The sequence below is a fragment of the Opisthocomus hoazin genome, chromosome 1, assembly GCF_030867145.1.
Source record: "Opisthocomus hoazin isolate bOpiHoa1 chromosome 1, bOpiHoa1.hap1, whole genome shotgun sequence".
NCBI lineage: Eukaryota > Metazoa > Chordata > Aves > Opisthocomiformes > Opisthocomidae > Opisthocomus > Opisthocomus hoazin.
Window position 1 is genome coordinate 76209692 of NC_134414.1, and position 20860 is coordinate 76230551.

Genomic DNA, 20860 nt, shown 5'->3' on the forward strand with positions numbered 1-20860 from the left:
GGGGCCCTGGGCCGTGCTGTTGCTCGACGCCGGTGCCCAGATGAAGCTTTCCCTGCAATGGGAGCGTTCACAGAATCATAGAATCATTAAGGTTGGAAAAGACACACCCCCCCCCCCCCCCCCCCCCCCCCCCCCCAAGACCTCTAAGGCCATCAGGTCTACCCGTCAGGCCCTCGCGGACTCTCTCTCCGAGCCCGCGGCGCGGTCGCGGCGCCTCTGCCCAGCTCCTGGGCGCCCTGTCCCGCGGGTGTCACCGGCAGGCGTGGGCAGAGCCACCCCCGCAGCCACCCTTCGCCGCACGGGGGTGGGGAGGGGGCACGAAACGAGCCGAACTGGGGGGGAGGCTGCTGCAATTATTTGGGACGGGGTGGGTGGGGGGGTGCGGGGCGATCGGCGGCCGCGGGAGGGTGCTGCGGGCGCGGCGCGCGCTGCCTCGGAAGATGTCGGCGGGGCGGCGGCTGCCGCCGTGGTGGTGGTGGCTGCCGGCGCTGCTGCTGCGGGGCGGCGCGGGGGGCTACGTGGTGGTCAGCTCGGTGTCCTGGCCGCTGCCGGAGGCGGGAGCGGCGGCGGACGAGCTGCACAGCTCCTCCACCGAGGAGGCCCTCCCCGCGCTGCTGGAGGAGGCGGGCGGCCTCTGGAAGCAAAGCTACCCGGCCTCGGCTTACCGGGAGGACGCGGCCCTGGGCCCGGGGCCGGCGGGGCGGCGGCCGGGACAGGGGACCGCCCCCTCCAGGATGTTCTCCTACCGCCGGGAGGGCGCCGGGCCGCCGGGCCGCGCAGGGACCGCCCGCTCCCTCGCCCGCCACAACGCCTGGGGCTTCGTGGCGACGCGGGCCGCCCATGGAAAGGTACGGTGCCCCCCCCCCCATCCTGCTGCCCCACTCCCGCGGGCCGCCGCGGCCACGCCTTGCCCGCCGGCCCGGCGAGCGCCGGACCCCCGCGCCCTCCGGGAGCGGCGTTTCTGTCCCTTCGAGAAAATAGCGGTAGAAACTCTTTCGAGGAAGAGGGACCGTGTCTGGGGCGCAGGAACAGCCAAATCTTTAAGCCAGAACCGGAGCTACAGGGTCGGTTTTGGAGAGACTCCGGGCAGCACCCTCGACCCCGCCGCCTGCCCCTGCCCCTGCCCGGGCCCCCTCTGCCTCCCCCGGACTCCGGCCGCCACCGGCGAGCAGCCCGGAGGGGGGGGGGGGGGGGGGGGGGAGGAGGAGGAGGAGGGGGGGGGAGGAGGAGGAGGAGGAGGAGGAGGAGGAGAAGAAAAACAAAGACACACACACCTCACCACCCCCACTCCCCCCAAATCAGATTTAACTTTTGAAAGTATTCACAGATTAATAAACTTACAATTTAAAAAATAGAAGCACATTCATCTTCAGAAAGCTCGGCTGAGTTAGTGGCAGTTTATGTTATTGTGAAATAGAAAGTAACAGGTTAAAGAAAGATGCCATTAAATAAATATATACGTACACACGAGAGGCCTGTAATTCTACATCAGTTTGTCAGAAATCCCATTAAATCGTATGATCTTAACTGTTCTGGTTTATGGTCTCACTAGAAACCCTCGGTGGAATTACAGCCATAATACAGTCTGCAGTTAGCTGTCTCTGGTTACAACACAGAAGTAATACAGAAAAATCGAATTCGTAATAAAATTTGGAACTGACGAGCGGGGTGCTACTGCTATGAATGCTGAGTTATGCTCCCCGTGATCCCAGTTCTTTTTGAGAATCCACTGTAAAGTTAACCATGCATGACAGACTGAGCATTCTAGGCAGTGGGAACATGTCCTGCAATATTACTGACAGGTACTATTTTTTTTACATTGTAACTCTTAATAATAAACAAGTATTTTTAGTTTCTAAATTATGCAACTTCATTAAACCATTCCTTCTAAGGAATGCTAACAAGGTCCATTTATAAGCACTATAAGCATTAAAATTTTAAAGGCATATAAACATTCGAAATCAGAAAGCATGCAATCCAGGTAATAACATCATCCAGGGTTTTCTTATTAACTATTCATACTTAATTTGATTTTGCTGAAAAGGATTTACCAGTTACCTTGAATTAATGTATTGTCTGATAAGTTTACTATTTAACATCTAATTGACCATGAGGAAAGAAATGTCTGAAGACATGAAAAAACAGTAATTCATGAAGTATTTGTCATTGTCATTTATAATGGGATGAAAAGCATAGTAGGAGTATAAATCATCATGGAGAACATTGATGTGTGTCACTACTAGGCAAGGACATTTTTGCATGCATTATATCCACTGTCCATATGCAGGTCAGTGTATGGGGGAAAACTTTTTGAAAAAAAACTTGGCTCCCTGGTGCCCCTCCTCTGGCATGGGAGGGAGGTTTGCTCTTGGTGGCTGAAACACCCTCCCGCCGCTGAGGTTGCTGCTCAGGCAGCTGAGCTGACATCCAGCTTGACTTCCAACACAACTCAGGCTAAAATGCCTCCCTCTCTCTCCTGGCAAACTGATGCAATCACTTTGCAAATGAGGCCGAAAGGGGAGGCAAAATTACCATACAAAGCAGACTGAATCAAGGCTAAATTAGGCTCTATATCCTCTTGGGTTTGAGAAAAGGCATCAGCACTGGTTTAGAGTAAACGTTTCTTGACTCTGATGGCATTGATTTTAATGCACTTAAACATTTTTTAATTTGGTAGTTCCTTTAAGCTCAGTGGAAGAGAAAATGTTCTCTATAGTGTCATGGACAGGGCTGGAAAGAAGAAATGGAGGAGGGGTCTGTTTTCATAGAAGCATGATAGATCTAGTTTAGAAGAAGGTCTGTCTCACGATGACAACAGAAAGTAGGAGCAACTGGGGGTTGCTGTCCTCTCTGCTGGAGCCCTGTAGGGAATCCCCGATACTGTAAACTGTCTATGTGCAAAGAGGTAACCATTTTATTTGGATTTTGCAGATCCAAGGTATGCCCTATGGGAACTGTTTACTTCTCAGCGATGGTCCCGTCAATAACAGCACTGGAATCCCTTTCTTTTATGTGACGCCGAAGGATAACACTGTGGCAGATCTCCTGAAGAATCCCGTGGCTTCTCTGACCCTGCCAGAGGTAGATGGAAATTTCTGCAGGTAACACAGTTTTATCAGCCTACTACGACCTTCAGTGGGAACAGAGTCCTCAGAACAAAATGCTGGGTCCCCACCTTCAGTGTCTTGCCTTTATTTCTGGCTCTCATCATCAGCTACACACTCCTCCTTAGCTTTGGTTTGCAGTAAGTTGCCCCAGTAAAGCATGGTAAAGAAAAGCAGAATTGTCATTGAAGTATACTGTAGCATCAACAGCTACAGTGGCTTTCAGCTGGCACATGAACATACTTAAATTTTGATCTCCTCTCAGAGGTGCCAGATAAAATCTAGGTGTTCGAGATGCCCTGATAGCCCATAGCAGTCCAGTCAGTAAAGTCCATATTGCTTCAGGGGCTGTCCAAGTCACAGTAAAGCAGACACCCTTGCTCTGCTGAACAGCTCTGCTGAACAGCTCTGGAGGCCCTGCTGCTTGCGTTGACAGGGCTTTAGCTCTCCAGGATCTGTAAGGGGATCTCCAGCTCTTGGTTCACAAGTTATGTGCTCAGCACCATGCCACTCAGTCAGATTTCCACCTCTTCAGAGGGTACGATTGCATATGGTATCATTGCAAATTTTTGGTGCCTTGTGTATTATGAACGGTTGGCAAATGATCCCCCACATAAAGGAAGCTGGGTCTGAGATTTGCTGATCTACAGCCGGCCCCAGGCTCACCTCTCCAGAGACAGCAGTGAGTTGCCTTCTCTCTTCCTAATTGTGTACAATAAATAACTCCAGATCACTGAAGCTTTATGTATGTATAATGGATGTATGTAAACTCAAAGATGATTCAATTTTCCCCTTCATTCTTGTGTCCTTGAAAAAGACGTATCTCTGCCATATGTTTGTTTACATTCAAACGTGGCAAACTTGGCTGGGTCAGCCTTGTGTGAAGTGTTACTTCCAAAAGCCTCTTTACGTGATGCGGTACACGACACTGAAATCGTGTCAGACAGGACTCCATTACCAAAGCAGATCTTAGCTGATATTCCAAGGATAGAGAGAGAACTGGAAATTACAGGCTGCTTCAGAAAGAAACAGGACTGAAAGTTTTTACTTAAGGTTCTCTTTTGTAGGAGGAGAGGTTTCTCTTAAGAACTGGATGCCGGATTTCCCCAGCTGGGGATTGCCTTGGGTGTCACCCCGCCTCTCAACCCTGTTAGCTGAGAACAACACTGGAAAAAGCAGTGAATGGCAAATATAAAGCACATTACTCTTGCACTTGTGTGGTTTTGCCTCTAGAACATACTGTTTTCTTAAGAGTTACATGGTGGCAAAATGCAATGTTTCTTAGATCTAAGCAGTGATTTCAGGCTGACATGGTATTCCCAAAGAATGCAAATCATGGCTTCCTCTTGCAACGTCAAACACCTAATAGGAACCTTCCATCGCAACATTTGTTAACGTAATTTAGCTTTAAATACTTGAGAAGGTCAACAGGGTGGCGAAGTTAACACTGGAATGGTTCTGCTTGTTCCTTGAAATTATTTCATTAAATATTTTGAATTAATCATTTAATAAATAAATGTATCCGTTCTTTCGTAACAGGCTAGTCGAGCTTAATCCGCTTTCTAAGCTTTCTCATTCAATCACATAGTGAGCTGAATATCTAGACCAAGTGCTTAAAGATGTATGTTAAGTCCTATGTCCTAGCACCTACCCAATGTCCTATTTTCAGAGGCTCAAGACTCAGAGCAGCTTCCATTGATGGTAACTGCTGGAGTTGGGCACTTCTGAAAACTACACACCTATTTAGGTATTTAAGCGTGAGCTTTCATCCCTGACTTTAAACAGCCACTCTTGAAAGTCTTTGCCTTTTATGTTTTAACAATGTCACTGCCCAATTTACCTGTTTGGGAAGTGCCAGTTCACCAACAAAAGAGAAATGCTGCATGATTTATCATAGAATTATATAGTCATAGAATGCTTTGGGTTGGAAGGGACCTTTAGAGGTCACCTAGCCCAGCCCCCCTGCCGTGAGCAGGGACATCTTCAACTAGACCAGGTTGCTCAGAGCCCCATCCAGCCTGACCTTGAACATTTCCAGGGGTGGGGCCTCCACTACCTCTCTGGGCAACCCGTGCCAGTGTTTCACCACCCTAATTCTATTTATGGAAATATGAAATTCGTATACGTCACAACCCTTCGAGAACATATATTCACTGTCTTTCTATTAAGTAACTACTAATTTGCAAACCAAACCACTACCCTTTTGTTCTGTGCGCCACAATGTGCTGCTGTTTGTCTTGCAGCCAGGGCAATCTGGATTGTGCCACCCAACTCTCTAGTCCCCTCTGCAGCCCAAGACCGCTCTCTCTGGCAACAAGAGCTCTCTGGGCACTGCCAAGGAACTAAGCCTGAATTTCCAAGACAGCTTAGGCCAAATTAATTACCAGTTGCCACATCCCTACTCTCCCTCCCTACCACCAGTCACGTGGTTTCCCCCCCCGCCTCTCACATCAGCTCTGGGCTTTGCCTGACTCTGAGTTCAAACGTAAATCTGAAGAAAATTAATGCAATGATGAGAATAAGGTTTTCTGCTGGTCCTTCTTGCTTTCTTCCCATGGCTGCTGCTGCTCCTGGCCATGCAATCCCACCCCCTCCCTTCAGCTGACCATATGGTGGGCCTATTTTAGCTCAGTAACCCAGCAGAAACCTCTTCCCCCTTTTTTTTTCTTTTTTTGCTAGATGAGATTTCTACTGGTTTAGTAACTTCAATTGGTTCCCCAAAAGGCAGAGGAGTGCAAAGGAGAGAGGAAAGCAGAAGGTGGAGGAAAACAGGACATCCCCATTTTAGCATGTAACCATACTCTAAATATTGAGCTTACTACTGAACTGAGTACACAGATTCAGAGCCTGACCAGTGCTCCTTGCGTGATTTATTTTGTTCTTACATTCAGTTTGTTTTTCATTACTTCTGGCGTTCTCATCTGGAACAGATGTTGGCTGGCATTAGTGCAAAGAACAAGCGATACAGAGAATGAAAAGCTGGGACATTTGTTGAGCTGCAATTTGTCTTTTTGATGATAGCTAGGAAAATGTGAGCAAGCTCTGGGGCTGTCTCACAGCCAGGACGCATGTGGGCACCGGGACTTTGACTTTCTTCTTTCCCTTTCCCCTGTAACCAGGGTCAGAAATGAATTTACATTTTAAAAGTAGCAACCTGTGAGTGAATTCCACATTTTAAACTAGTAACATTTTAAACTGCAGCTGTGTACAGCACCCTACAGTTACCCCAGAGAGAGGGCTACTGGGGCCAGAGCAGCAGTGAGGAAAATACCAAGTGTTCCCGTGTCCCACTGCCAGTGCCTGGGGCTGCCTGTCTCCAGCACTGCCTGCAGCTCTGGATGTGCTGCCCGTGACACAGCCAGCTTGCCACCTCTGCCGTGGGCAGCCCAAGCACCCCTTCGGGGTGCACCCTACCTGCTGAGGTGGCCGGGCTGTGCCATGTAAACAGCACGTAGCATCCTTGGGGCAGGGCTTTATGTGGTGGCTCAGGTTTTGTACAGCTGGTTTCTGCCTCTTCTTTGCTCACTCTATGTGAGAGGCAAGACCTTTTACTCTGAAAGACCTGAAGTCCTGCTAGTATAAAGATGGCATCTGTGGGATTTCCTTTGCAAAGGAAAGTGTCCTTTATAGATGGTTTTAATACCAGAAGCTCTCTCAGCTGAGGGCATCATTGTTTTGGTTTCAAAATAATTATACAAACTAGCTAAATGAATAACGCTCTACGTGAGAAAGTTCATGTCCTTGTATGCCAGCAATGTATTTGTAGCTTGTTTCCATGTGGAATTTTACTCAAATTTCATTATTAACCTACTCTGAGTTGTAAGAATTAAAATAAATGTGAAAGCTGGTCAATGCCTGTAGTCAATGCTCCTGGGAGTATCTGACTCTCTCCTGAAAAATGCTTCTGACCTATTGCACGCAAAAGAAATCTCTGGCGTTTAGAAAGAAAACATAGCTGACATTTCAATAGTCTTCTTGTATCTAATGAGTATCAAGTGACTTGTGTGCATGTACATCAGTTTGATATTAAATTTATTTAGTAGTGAATTTAATTTGTTTTGTTTCAGAAGAGACTCCAAGTTTCAAACCATGGCAATAAATATTTTCACTTTTGGGAATGTGAGGAATACATAGTGGCCTTTTTGGGGCTCCAGCCTTAGTTTTAGTCAGCTGGAGAGAAAACCTGAAAAGCCTAAACTAATAAGAGAAATAAATAACGTTTAATAATGAAAGAAAGAGAGCTGCGATGCATCTGAATAGGCACTAATTGCAAGACATTATAATGTTGCAGCTACAGTCTGGATTCCTCATCTCTGACCTAGAGACTGCCATTTCCCGGGGGGAGACAGGCTGCACTTCTCTGAGGAGGCTCTCTGATGGCCAGGCTACAGAAAGCATTCGTTAGCAACTACACCGCATCCTATCTGAAGGCTGATAAATGGATAATAGAGACAAGAAAAATTAAATGGTTCAGGGCTATAAATAGACTAAGCTGGCATGTCTATGCCACAGACAATCTGAAAAGATTGAGTCCCATTCTTGCAGCTTTCAGAGGGAGCCCGACATTAAAGAATAGAGCAGCTATTGTCCTAAATGCATTTCCCAACACACAGCCTGCTCAGAGGATCCCTCTTTCCAAGTAAGCTCCTGGGCCTGCCTCATTACAGCTGCAGTCTGGAAAACAGGCAATTAATTTTAAATGTGCGTCGCCTCCTTGACATCAGGTTCGGCACATTCATAGGGACCAAGTGCAGCTTTCTTAGAGAAGAAGCAGTTACACAGCTGCTGTGAACTGGTTTTCACGTAAGGGAAAATGAAAGAAAAGCAGCGAGCTTTGGGGTCAGTCCGCCGGTTGGTTTTCCTTTGCTGTTAGTTTGGAATATGGTGTTTCAAATCCACTCTGCAGACTGCAAGTGATTTTGAGGGACTCAGATTCCTCTGCTGGTTTATGACCCGCATGGGAGGTGGCTCCATTAGAGCCATTTTACCCACCATGCTCGTCTACTGCTTGAGGTAGCAGATTGGCACGACCGGGCAGACGTCTTCAGTGGATATAAGCTGGCTCTGTAGGTTTCCTAAACTCTGCATTGAAAAGGCTGACGGGAAGGCTGAGCATCTCCAGCGCTTCTGGATACCACCAGGCCACAGGAAGAGGAGAGTAATTCGGTGGGTTAGGGTCCCTGCTGCGTGGTGGATCGGCAGCATGCATAAACTGCTGACGACTTCATTCCTGGGCAATCCTGAGAGATGATAAGCCTGCCATGGGTGGCAGACACAACTTCTGGGATGTCACTTGGCCATCCAACACATAGCTGCCTCTGGGTTTACATGGTCACTGTCTGTTAATATGAGGGTGAATATAGCAAAGAAAATTGGCACCGCACCTTCACACATGGAGAAATGACGCACGCAGAAGGAAAAAGCTGAATCCAGACATCCCTCAATTTTTGAGATCCACCTCCTGGTCCTGTGGCACAGACACATTTCTAGTTCTGGTATTTATATTGGCCCTTTTTAGTCATATGCAAATAATTATGTCAGTAGCTGTTCCTGAAAAATCTGTATTTAAAAAAATCAGGAAGATACCAAATTAGAAAGTCAAATATGAAACCTACTATCATCATGACCCAATGCACACAATATAGCTCTAAATTACTATTTTTTCCTGTATTCTTAAATAACCAACTTCCCAAAATCCCTTTCTAGCAAAGTACTATGTGTTTCTCTGACTCTGTTTACAGAAATAGTTGATGCTGTGATTCTTTTTTTTTCCCTGTGAATTGTCTATGGTTAAACTATATAAAAGTTTCCTGTCTGAAACAGAGTTCAGCTGAAGAAATGAGTTGTCATTGTCAATGCAGACAGACAGACGGACAGGCTTCACTTAACAAATTCTAATTGAAACATCCTAGGAAGGGTTATCTTCTAGGAAGAGTGAAATTATGTAAAGCACGAAAACAGGTATACTATGAATACAGGCTCACTTAGATGCAGAATAGCCATTGTACCAATACTCTTCAGGTCTGAAGCTGGACTTCAGATTCAGAACAGAAGACTGCTCTTCCAAAAGCAAAAGCGAAGACGTCTTTTAGCTATCTTTGCTGGCTCTCAGACACGGCTGATAAAGAAATTCGTGTGAAAATCAGAGCAGGGCAGGGTAAAACTGCCCAGCCGTATCCAGCTGAAGGCCGGCAACAGCTTTTCAGATTATGAAACTGCTTTCAGCAGAGATTTTGTTTGACGTTCATGCCATGCAGATTAGCAGCACCAATACATTCTTTCTGCTTCAGAGACTCTGGTAGTTAGTGGTGAGCAAATGAAATGTATGAGGGGGATAACTTGCTTTTCAAAATTAATCACGTTCATGAATCAAAATTATATGTACTTTACAATAATTCTCTGAGGACATAGCATTTCCTCCCTTCCTTTCTGTAGATTTTAAGGGACAAAAATTACTATGATGTATTGTATATACTAGAAAAGAACTCTGAGTCTTCACCTCGTGCCCAGTTTGGGGCTAGACAAATGGCAGGAGCCCTGCGCAGGGCGGCAGGGTGCCTACCTTGCATCCATGGGAGGTGGAAAGGGACAAGCTGTTCCAGCAGCCCGTCCCCACCTCCTAATTGTATGGCTTTGTGGGGCTGCTGCTGCCGCTATAGGAAGGTTAGGGTGTGTGGAGACAGTCATTGCCACATTTCCTTTATGCCACATGCCAGCTGCATGCTCTAAAGTAGAAAAAAAAGTAGGAAAACAGTTCTCTGAGGCTTTCTTCTTGACTCTCTGGCTCTCCTTTTCTGCGATAGCAGAAAGCGCTTTCCCAACTTCTTTTCTCTTCCATTCTGCTCAAGAAATAGAGGGGTAAAAGCAACGCTTTCTCACAGGGCAGAGAACTGTGTTCAGGGGAGATGGGGAGGATTTATGCATCCTAACAGGAAGGATGGCAGGTCCTGTGGGTGGCAGGGGCATGGAGGAGAAGGATGGCAGCTCCTCTGTGGGAAAAGGAGGCTGGGGAAGAAGAAAAAGAGAGATTCCCCTCCATAGATCCTGCTTCCTCCCCCCGTCCCTGGAACATTACTGAACCCTCTCACGTTCCTTCTACCGATTCCTTCTTGGGGACACCTGGCTCTCCTTCCCAAGTGCCTCCCAAACTCCTCTCTTGCCTTTCCTGCTGATCTGTGCCAGATCTGTTTCACCTCACTAGCGGACTGCAGAGGCTGAGAATCAAGCTGCTACCCCAGGGATAGTTTTGGTCAGAAACCAGGAGACAGAGCATTGTCAGTCAAAGCAGAGATCTCAGCTGCCAGAGGGAATCCTAACAAAGTCATCACCTTGTGTGCCGATATAACTGCATCAGCCTGAACTATAGGTTCATCAGATATGGACTTGACTAGTTGTTGTATAGGAGCCTTCTAATTAAAATCCGAGAGATGGCTAGTGTAGTAAACAATTTAATGAGTAGGTGGCACTCTTTACTCTGAACCGCTCTCGAACCATGACTCAGAAAGTGCGGAAGAGGTACGCAGTAAAATAAGTGGGACGTATTCATAAGCAGGGTGCTGCGTGGCATTGCATCCTTGTTGGGAAACATATTTCACTTGGACACGACTTCTTCTTAAGGTCAGTAAAGCTGGTACCTTTGTAAGTGAATGCAGCTCATGCTCTCATCTCACATGCTTGGAAGAGACAACTGCCTGGACTGGGTCAAACTCTGCATACCTGGTTTGCTCACCGCAAGCAGAGGAACGGACACACTCAGTTCTTCTCTCTTCACAAATCAGATTAATAACTAAGAAAATATCTCTTAATGCACCATGTTCTTATGAAATGCCTAAACCGAATCTTTTTCCATTTTAATCTGGCTTCCCTCCGTTTCTGCAACAAGGTGTATATACTTTACGTAAGCATAAACAAATAAATGTGTTTCTTAGCGTTTGGTCTCCTTCCACAGTTACCTGCTTTCTCTTCCCCTCCATTCATATTTTATCACAGCCTTCATGAAATCCTCTCCAGGGAGACAGAGGACCTGATTCTGGTAAAGGCGAGGGCTGCAAAGCCACCTTGGGTATGCTCGACAGAGCGATGGCATCACTGGCATGCCGTCTCTCCCCTGGCTCTGCCTTCCCCTTGCCCCCAGCCAGCAGCACACAAACATTACATAAAGCCGCTCCTCCGCACCTGCTTGTTCTTGGGCCAGCAAAGATAAAAGGAACGCAAGGCCTGAGAGCTGAATATGCGTTTATTTATACAGAAGGCAAGAAGTGACTAGTCAATGCATGACTAGACCTCCACAGATGTGAGGGAGGAATATTTTAGTAAATACACCTATTTATCCCTGGTATCCCTCTATTATCTTTAGTAAAAATATGAGATATAACCCTGGCTATATCCCTTTACTCCTAGGAAGCAAAGCCTGCATTTATTTTTTTAGTTGCACTGGTAGCACCGCTGAAAATTCAAGACCTGTTCACCATGGAGTTAGAAGTGGTAGCTGTGAGTTTTGTGATTTTTGATGATTTAAAAAGTATAAAACTAATCATGCATTATTAGGGAAATACTATGCCAAAAACGATGCAGAACCAGATTTACTTCAGAATATGAAGGGCTCCTTTGATGAAGAAAATACTAATGCTAGTAAGATTAGAATACAAGGTTCCTATTCTGAAACAGAAAACCTATGATAAGAGGCAGCGCTAAAAGCAAAGCCAACGAAGTCATAACATAGCGTACTGAACTCAAATGTATCATTGTCCTGTTCAGCTCCTCCAAAACTTCATCTAACATAATCTTAACAAAGAATTTGGTTGCCTCATTTCCCTGAAAAACAAACCGACCCTCCAGAGTATTATTCCAATGTGCAAAATTCAGGTTGAATCACTTTTACTGAGAATGATAGTATTGTGTGTGTTGCTTAGTGTAACACCCTGACTCACAAGAGCAGAACTTAGAGAAAACTGCAAACAGAAGAAGGAGCCAGGGAAAAAAACAGAAATAAAACCATTCCAGCTATGGATGTACAGTGTGTGGGGTTTGTTGTCAGCCAAATACGCGGGGAGCAGTTTTTTCTGTAAATGGGGGAAGAGTCACATCTGACACTAGTCCTGTCAGGCAAAACCCATCTCAGCAAAGGCAGGCAGGGTTCACTGCTTAACCACAGCAAAGTCAGGTCTATTGCCTACTCAAAATCACCAAGTACACTTTTAGAACAAATATGTACTTGCACAAAAAATATCAAATAATTGTAATTTGAGAAGGTGTCGGACCAAAATGCCTCACTGTTCCCGATCACACCCAAATCTATCACCTTCATCTACTCGGTGAAATGCAGACATCCTTGAATAACAATCCCTTTCTGATTCCTCTCTGAAAGTAAGTAACAACGTCTTACCTAGGAGCTATGCCCAAGAAAGGGACTTGCAAATACGTCTGGTTTTCCCAGCTCTTCAGTTGTTTTACAATACTGTTAGGCTCTGGAGGAAATTGTTTCATACACACAGATACAGAGTTACTAGTTTAAAGCAAAGTTCTTAACTGAAATTTTGCTAGTGAGAAGGCCCTTCCCTTCCACATTTTTAAGAATCATCTAGTTAAATATGTAAAGAGTGTTGATACAGTATTAAGATTAAGCACAAAAGATAACAATAGATCAGGAGACCACTTCAGATGGACTTTAAGACTCTGCTATCCGGGGCCAACAGCCGCAGGGGTGTCAGCTGGCACCCTTTGTATGTGGGATTCAGCTCCTCTCTCCGCAGCTCTATACGCTGTGTTTGCCTGCATTTATTCGTGCTGTGGTTGGTGCGCATCTCATGGGACCGTGGACGCTGGACACCCACACAGCACCCAAAGCCTATGCAAAAGCAAAGCCAGGAGCGACGGCTGTCCCTGGGGCACGAAGCTGCACGGCATAGGGACAGGACGCTCGCAGGCTGCTGTAAGCCAGCTGGGGAAAGGCACCTTCAGCATGCCGCAGGGGTTACCCTTGAGGATCCGCAGCATGCCAAGGTGACCACATAGACAGGTTTGTACTCTGAATACACACTGATAGAAATAAACCCAGTGTCTGGGTAGGGAATGCAGATTTTTCAGGTGCTGAGAACACCATTCATTTATGACTTCATCATAATAATAATAATAATAAAAAAAGTCCCAGAGAAAATTAGACCGTTATTTATTGATGTGAACAGAAAGTCTGAGCTTGATCTTTGGCAGCTGCCCTTCCCCTCATGCAGAAAGCACAGTAGAGGAAACAGAGTACAAGTGGAGTTTGTCCAGAGGTCATTAAGCTGAACACCCCCTTCAGACAACTGCTGCTCCAGACGGAACAGGATGCTGAAAAAACATCCCAGAGATGATGTGACTGCAAATGGCTCTTTGGAGCTCAGGCTACAGACGGTGCCAAGTGCTTACTGGGCACAGCTGAGTGTCCATCAGCCCGCAACGCTCCCCTGCCTATCTCTGTTCATGGCCGTGGCTATAAAAGCAAATACTTTATGTCGTGAGATACACAGTCTTTCGTAATCATCTGTGGGGAATCTGCAGGTGTTAAATTAGCTGCAGGAGGATGCCCATATGCTTCCTGCATGCAATAGACACATATTGAGAATTATAACCAAAAAAACCCCAAAAGCCATTGCAGATTGTATGCAGTTAAGTCTAAAGGGCTCAAGCCAAGATCTTTAAGTAAAATCGCACACAGATGAGATGTAATTTACTGTGATTCGCTGCTTCAGATTAAAACACAGAGAAGAAGAAATGCAGGCTTCGTTTCCTATTGTAGTTTTTCGGGCTTTTGTGCTTATGCAGGGAGACAGTCCTGCCAGATACTAAGCAGTCTCAAACTGCTGGCAAAGGGACTTGGGGCTGCCCAGCGCTTGCCAGGATTAGGCCTTTGCCGTCATTTCATACAACTATTTTTTTGTGACTGGTCAATTTCCTTATGATTTATATCATTGTATTGTATATGTCAGAGTCAGCAATTGCCCCACAGCTGCTAATAGGAGTTATTTATTATTACTGTATAGAAAGAGCCAAAAAGCAACAAGTACCTTCCCTGTCTTGGTCTGAAGGATGAAGACAGTTGGAGAATTTTTTTTAATAGATCTTACTTGTTTCTTTGGTGTAAAGCGGTTGAAAAATTGGTAAGAATGGATTGAGTTTCTAGAATAGGCACAAGGAAAAACCTTAAGTTTTACACACAAACACATGTATGCATACTTATTTTGTAGGCATAGGCACAGACTAACCATCTCTCTAGTTCTCTTCAGAATCCTGAATTCAGGTCTGTACATATGTCTGGGAAAACTGCCATTTTCACATTTTTTACAATCTAACATATATCAATGCAGTTTTTAAAAGTATAAATTAAGATTAAGCAAATATCTACCGCAGAGATCTGTTTCAGGTGAGTATTCCTCCAAGAGCCCCCCTCAAATGTTACAGCTGGGTGTAGGAAAGACCTGCAAGGCTTGACAAAATACTGAAGTTTTTTATATGCGAGCAGGAATCCATATTTCTCCAAAACCTTTAACAAAGAAACAAAGCTATTACACATGAGCATTCTTCTCTCTGTGCAGAAAAAACGTAATTGATCCGGAGGATCCAAGGTGTGCCAGGCTGACTCTCACGGGACAGATGGTCACGGTGCCTCCGGAGGAAGTGGAATTTGCCAAGCAAGCAATGTTTTCCAGGTCTGTGTGTAATGAGCACGTAGCAGAGTGCAACCCGCAGGCTTGAGACAAATATACGGATGTGGCCGCTTGGTACGGAAAAATCTGAGAAGTAATAAGCCTGTGATCTTTACTTTGGGGCCACGAAGCGTGTTGGCTCCTGTGTGGCTTGGAAGGACAGGCAGAGCTGTGCAACCCCCTCTTAACTCTTCAGGTAACAAAATATGGAAATGCAATTAGTCAGTGTTGGGCTCTGGTAAAGCACATGATTTATAATCTGGGGATTAGGAAAATATTTCATCTGGCTCTGAGGAGACATTCCATAAATCCAGGGTGTATTTTTTACCTTGAATAATTCTTCCCCACCTTAGGACAAGTAGTGCTTTTTAGCCACAGCCCCCTGCTAAGGGACAGAGCAGAGCTCTGCTGCTTTTGGGCTTGTGCCCGTTTGCAGGCTGGAGCTTACGGGTTTTGTTGCCTCTCCAGCTGTTTCCTTTGAACAGATGCAAGCACAAACCTGACGCATCCGCACACACCCAGGGTGTGCCCCTGTGCCCTCCAGTCGGTTTTCAGAGTAACGGGTGTGAAAAGCCCGAGCCTTAGCTGGGGCATGCACCTCCCGCGCAGGCTGCCAGGGATGGTGCTGCAGGCGCACCCAGCCTGATCGACCACAAACTGCTGGGAAACCAGGGCAAGCTGGGGTCTGAAACAGCTCAGAGGCAATACTCTCTCTGGCCTGCTGGAAGGGGTTAGGGGGGGACCCTGCAAGTCGGTTCCCTTTGGTAGGCCCTCACTACAAGAAGGACATTGAGGGGCTGGAGTGTGTCCAGAGAAGGGCAATGAGGCTGGTGAAGGGTCTAGAGAACAAGTCTTGTGAGGAGCAGCTGAGGGAACTGGAGCTGTTTAGTCTGAAGAAGAGAAGGCTGAAGGGAGACCTTATCACTCTCTACAACTACCTGAAAGGAGGTTGTAGTGAGGTGAGTGTTGGTCTCTTCTCCCAACTAACTAGCGATAGGACGAGAGGAAATGGCCTCAAGTTGCACCAGGGGAGATTTAGATTGGATATTAGGAAAAATTTCTTTACTGAAGGAGTGGTCAGGCATTGGAACAGGCTGCCCAGGGAGGTGGTGGAGTCACCATCCCTGGAGGTGTTCAAAAAATATGTAGACATGGCACTTCAGGACATGGTTTAGCAGGCATGGTGGTGCTGGGTGGATGGTTGGACTTGATGATCTTAGAGGTCTTTTCCAACTTTAATGATTCTATGATTCTATGAAAAATGGGATAGATGGGGGCTATATTGGCACACAAGCTTTTTTCACAAACTTTTTAGAAGTCAGACTCCTACACGAGCCAGAGTCCACCAGCACCTTGGCAGAGGATGCTCCACTGTCAGGGAGCAAAACCTAGACCAACACGGTGAGGGCTGCCAAGGCATCTAACGCCAGCAGCAGCTGGAGCCACTTCTAAATGCCACAGTTGTGGGTGCTCAAAGAGACAACTCAGAAAACAGTGGGAAATCCCAGCTCAGCCCAGAGATTGCCAAACCAACTGCCTCCTCTGCAGGGTCTTCTGCAGGGGCAGAGGGACACGGGGCCAGCCCTGCCCCCGCGCTCCCAGGAACGCTGCAGCTCGAGCTGTTGTATCTGCTCCGTGCACCGCTGCGGAGCATCCCACAGCATCCGCTGCAGGGGCACCCACGGCGGCTTGGGGACCTGAGGTTTGCACCCAGTGTTGCTGGCAGGGTGGCCTCTTCAAGCTAGCTGTGAGGGCAGGCCCAAGAAATGAGATGGAAATGCAGGACGAGAAGGCTTTAGCAGGCGACAGCTTGAAGAGGCTGTGCTCTGCCGGCTAGCACTCCTGACGTACGACAACTGCTACCACAGATGCAGTATTTTCAGAACACCATTTCCTTTGAAGAGATACAAGCACAACGCTGACACACGTTCAGAGAACCTCTTCTAACTGTTTTTCACTGACTTAGAGACCAGACAACATCTGCCTTTAGAGATGGGGTTCTGTAATGAGGGAAGGTGGTGTTTGCTGGCTGCCTTCGTTGCAGTTCTCACCAGACTGGGGTGTGGAAGATCGGAAAACTCACTGCAAGGGAGGGCAAAAAAGATGAAGGGTGGTGGTTCTCAGATCTCAGGTTTCACTCTGGCTGAGCATACTAGGCCGAATTAAAAAGCAAGACTGCAGGTATGCTTCGGCACATCTTTTTTTTTTTCTTTCTTTTCCTTGTCCTTCAAGGCACCCAGTGGTAAGAAAGTGGCCTCGCAGCTATGAGTGGTTCTTCATGAAAATGAACATTGAACACATCTGGCTTCAAAGCTGGTATGGAGAAGTTTCTGCCATTGCAGTAGAAGAGTATTTAAAAGCAGTTCCAAGTAAAGGATGACTGAGTGGGCTTCGAGGTAGAGATCTTCTGAGTTTCCTTTCCAAACACTTTCAAAATTTCATGCTAAATGGTTACTTTACAGTGATTTTTTTTTTTTCACCAAAAGGCTTCCAAATAGCCCTGTCTTACATGGAGCTGAGTGAAAATAAGCCAACACAGACTTTCAAATTATAAAGGAGAGGTGGATACTAGCCCTACCCTGCAATGTACAAAAGTGTCATTTCAAACAGGCAATGCATCATCTTGAATGCTGCTTAAAAATGCTTTGTATCTGTTTGTTTTGACTTGTATTGCTGTGGACCCACAGGGAAACTACAGTATGTGCTAAATATAATGTTCTGATTTACAGAAAAAGCAAATTGCCTACTCAGAACCCTCTATACATTGTGGAGATATTACTTCTGCTTGGTGTCCCTTGATTTGTAAGTACTCTAAGATAAACTTAATAGCTGCAAATTTAGATATGTAAGTTAAAAAAAAGTTTTGCTAAAGCTGTACTCATTTCCTAATTTGTATTTTCTACATGTGCATTTTCCCTAGTTATCTATTTTAATATTTCACTTGGAAATTGAGTAGAAAATCTCTTTTCTACTAGAAAAAATGCAAGCAGCTCAAACAACATGGCTCCAGTATAACTTGTCTCTCACTGACACAAAGCTGGTTAAACACGTTAAGGGCCCAAACCAAATCAGCCCCACAAGGATTATTCCAAATATAAACATTCTCATAAGAAGAATTTAAGTAAATGTTCTCAGCTAGCCTGTTCGTATTACGAGACAGGAAGAGTATTTTTAATAGCCTGTAGCCCAGATTTTTTTGCATCCCTTCTCCAGCCACCGCTTTATTTTTAACTCGTTTGTGCAACTGATTTTTGTGAGACATCACTAACTCACCTAGGGGCGGAGCCAGTCCCTTAACTCTTTCCTCACTAAGCTTTAAAGGGCTTGTTCATGAATTTATTTTTCAAAGAAGCCTAAAGTTAGGTAGATAATTCAGGCCATGAAAAACTCATTTTCCTAGTGTGGAAAGTGCAAATTTTGTTGCAAAAACATTATGAATAGGCATCTCGTGTGATAATAGCAAAATAGTTCAAAGGTATTTTATTCACCTTCAGCGCTTTCTCTAGATGTCCTGGTAAACTTACTCTGCATTTCCCAAGGATGTCACAGAAAGACAGGTCCCATGGCTAACCAGCTAAGTCATTACACCGCTTGCAAATTATATGGCTGTTCTCCCCATTACATTAAGAAGACACGTGGAGATGGGGTTTCTGTACCTGCCGGGAAGGTCTTCCAGCAGCCCGCGGAGGGCACCCGAGCTCTGGACACCAGCCTGCACCGCGGCTGGGCTGAGGAGGAGCCGGGGACCCTGGGCGAGTGACCTGAGCTTGTGCAGGTTGATCCCCCGGCAGAGCTCAGAGGCGGCTGCAGGAGCTGTGGCCAGCTGGAAGGCAACGAAGTGTAGCTGAGCTTGTTTTGGTTCTGGCACGGAGAGGGAGTCATTCCCGGAGCGGAGCTGGGCACCATGCTGGTTTAACTACCAGGGACCACTTAGCCCTCGGGCAAGTTCAAGGGTCTGGGCATCACCACCATCCTTGATATTCTATACAAATCAAAGACAAATGCAGGGGAACAACTTTGTTTAGACACTTCTACATAGTTTTTTTTTCTTGTCTCATTGCCAGAGACTCTGTTAGCAGGGCAGATCTTTTGCAGAGGTAATTACGCAAAAAGAGGAAGCGTCCTGCCTGAATCCATTTCCCTTTTTTTTTGGCAGATGAGCAGCATTTTCCCATTTGAGTTTGCCCCCGAATCTTGCACTGTGTAGTACTGAAGCAAAACAGCCCATCCTGTGCAGGTTTATAGAATACCAACAAGTGAAATCCTTGATTTGTATCATTTTGTCGTGGAGAGGTTTTGCCCACTACAAATTTGATATTTTTCCCATTAGGATTAATGGGAATTTAAAAACTGAGTTCAACAGGCAGAGCACTAGACCCTGTAATGGAATCCATGGGTCCAACATTTCTGCGCAACTTTAATTACATGTTTCATTATCCCAGTTCACCACTATTCCCAGAGAAGCCTGAACTGCCTGTTCTCTCCCCTGCCCCTAAACACACACGCACACACAGATTAAGCAAATCCAGTGTAGAAGCTTAATGTTTAAGCAAGCTGGAGAAGAGAGGAAGAGTTTTAGAAATGCTGCTGTTACTATACTCTCAGTTTCACTTACACCCTTAGACAGCCTGGTAACAGTGACATGGTCCGATGTCCTATCCGTTAACTTACTAACGCTCTTGCCTTAAAGCAGCAAGGGATTGTATCAACGATGTTCCGTAGAGCTTTAAATGTTTAAGAAGTCAGTGTGGACTAAGAAAGATTTTGAATTTACAATACCCTACTTGCTATCGGCTGCCTGCCTGCACACCTAGATTAATTGGAGTAGCTTCTGTATGGTAAATTGACACATTCATCAAGAAGCTTTTTTATGTGGACCTGCCATGAGGCTCTTGACAGAACCTCAAAACATGAAACTGCGATGGCATGTAAAGTGACAAAAGGGGCTTCATGAAGAAATGCCATCTTAAATCACCTGTTCTCATTTCATGCTTTCTTCTCCAAAGGAACAGCTACCATAAAAGTCCTTGAATGTCTGTGGAAATTCATCAAAACTATGACCTGCAGGTTTTGAGTGGGATTTTCTGGAGGAGAAAAAAAAAAAGGAGATGGTAGTTTGCTTAATTGGACTTTATGTTATTAATTGTATACTAGTTCCAATTTTTGTTTAAACTGACAAATGTCTCAAGTGACTTTGGTCATCACGTAGTAAGTGATGTTTGTTAAAGCTTTTAGCCCAAAGAGTGTTACTGAGATATCATAATAAAATCACAGTTCCTTGAGACTGTAAAGGATCTGATCTTGCTTCAGTTCTAGTCAACAGCAAAAATCCTATTTATATGTTGTGCTTTAATTATTAGATCAAATAGGCACTTTTATAAAAGGTCTTGATAATCCCTTATGAATTTGTTAAGCATTTCAACTAGCTGATGTGTAATTTATTTCCATGTGTTCTGTACTTTAGTTATTTCTGTAGCTTTCCCCAAAATGCTTGTTGTGCAACGTGTATTATTTAAAACTTTGACTCTGGTTTTGCAATATTTCAGAGATGCATTTAGTCATGTCTGTATACTTGCTGAAAAAAGGAAGACAAACTTCTAAACTTGGGTTCTCACTTTTTGCTAATTTGTGGAAACATAGTGCATGTACAGGATTTAAACACAGCTAGTTTGAACTGCTGTTCTTATTTAACCAAAGAATGTTCCATTTCTGATGAAATGTTCATCACTTCAGTGGATGAAATGCAATCTGTCTCATTTCTGGATGCGTATGGCAATTTGCAATGTATTTTGACTTCTAAAGACACTGAATGTTGTTAACAAAATGCTTATTGAGAAGAAATGCAAATAAAACAAATTTCAAAGTGGAATCTGCAGTTAGAATATTGATTCTGCAGCACAGCATTAGCCAGAGTAACTGACCTTTTGCTGATAGCCGTTAGGATTTCTATCTGATCTGAACATTTGTTTTTTTTTTTTCCAGTTTTACTGAACCAAGCTAATTTCTCTCAAAATACATCTGGGAATTGAGACTCAGATCTGCTCTGGTACAGCCTCGCTTTTCTCTGCGGAG

General features: G+C 45.4%; 1 protein-coding gene across 4 annotated transcripts; it reads left to right on the top strand.

Annotated features, from left to right (window-relative positions):
* The first annotated feature begins 409 nt into the window (after nucleotides 1-409).
* Nucleotides 410-20651, top strand: CREG2 (cellular repressor of E1A stimulated genes 2). Of its 4 annotated transcripts, none has more exons than XM_075426562.1 (5): nucleotides 410-848; nucleotides 2932-3101; nucleotides 14678-14791; nucleotides 17518-17590; nucleotides 19795-20651. In XM_075426562.1, exons 1-4 carry the CDS (start codon nucleotides 441-443, stop codon nucleotides 17585-17587), a joined length of 762 nt encoding a protein of 253 aa, XP_075282677.1. In that variant the 5' UTR covers nucleotides 410-440; the 3' UTR covers nucleotides 17588-17590; nucleotides 19795-20651. The 4 variants fall into 4 exon arrangements, with proteins under 4 accessions (XP_075282677.1, XP_075282661.1, XP_075282652.1 ...); XM_075426546.1 differs by lacking the exon at nucleotides 19795-20651 and adding an exon at nucleotides 17021-17184 and having other exon boundaries at nucleotides 17518-17591; XM_075426537.1 differs by having other exon boundaries at nucleotides 17021-20651.
* Nucleotides 20652-20860: the final 209 nt, after the last annotated feature.

Bases quoted from the DNA above. Each gene is read 5' to 3' on its own strand.
- CREG2 (XM_075426537.1), top strand. From the start codon at position 441: ATGTCGGCGGGGCGGCGGCTGCCGCCGTGGTGGTGGTGGCTGCCGGCG. The intron at 3,102-14,677 runs GTAACACAGTTT...CTCTCTGTGCAG, and splicing joins GTAGATGGAAATTTCTGCAG to AAAAAACGTAATTGATCCGG. The intron at 14,792-17,020 runs GTCTGTGTGTAA...TTGTCCTTCAAG, and splicing joins AAGCAAGCAATGTTTTCCAG to GCACCCAGTGGTAAGAAAGT.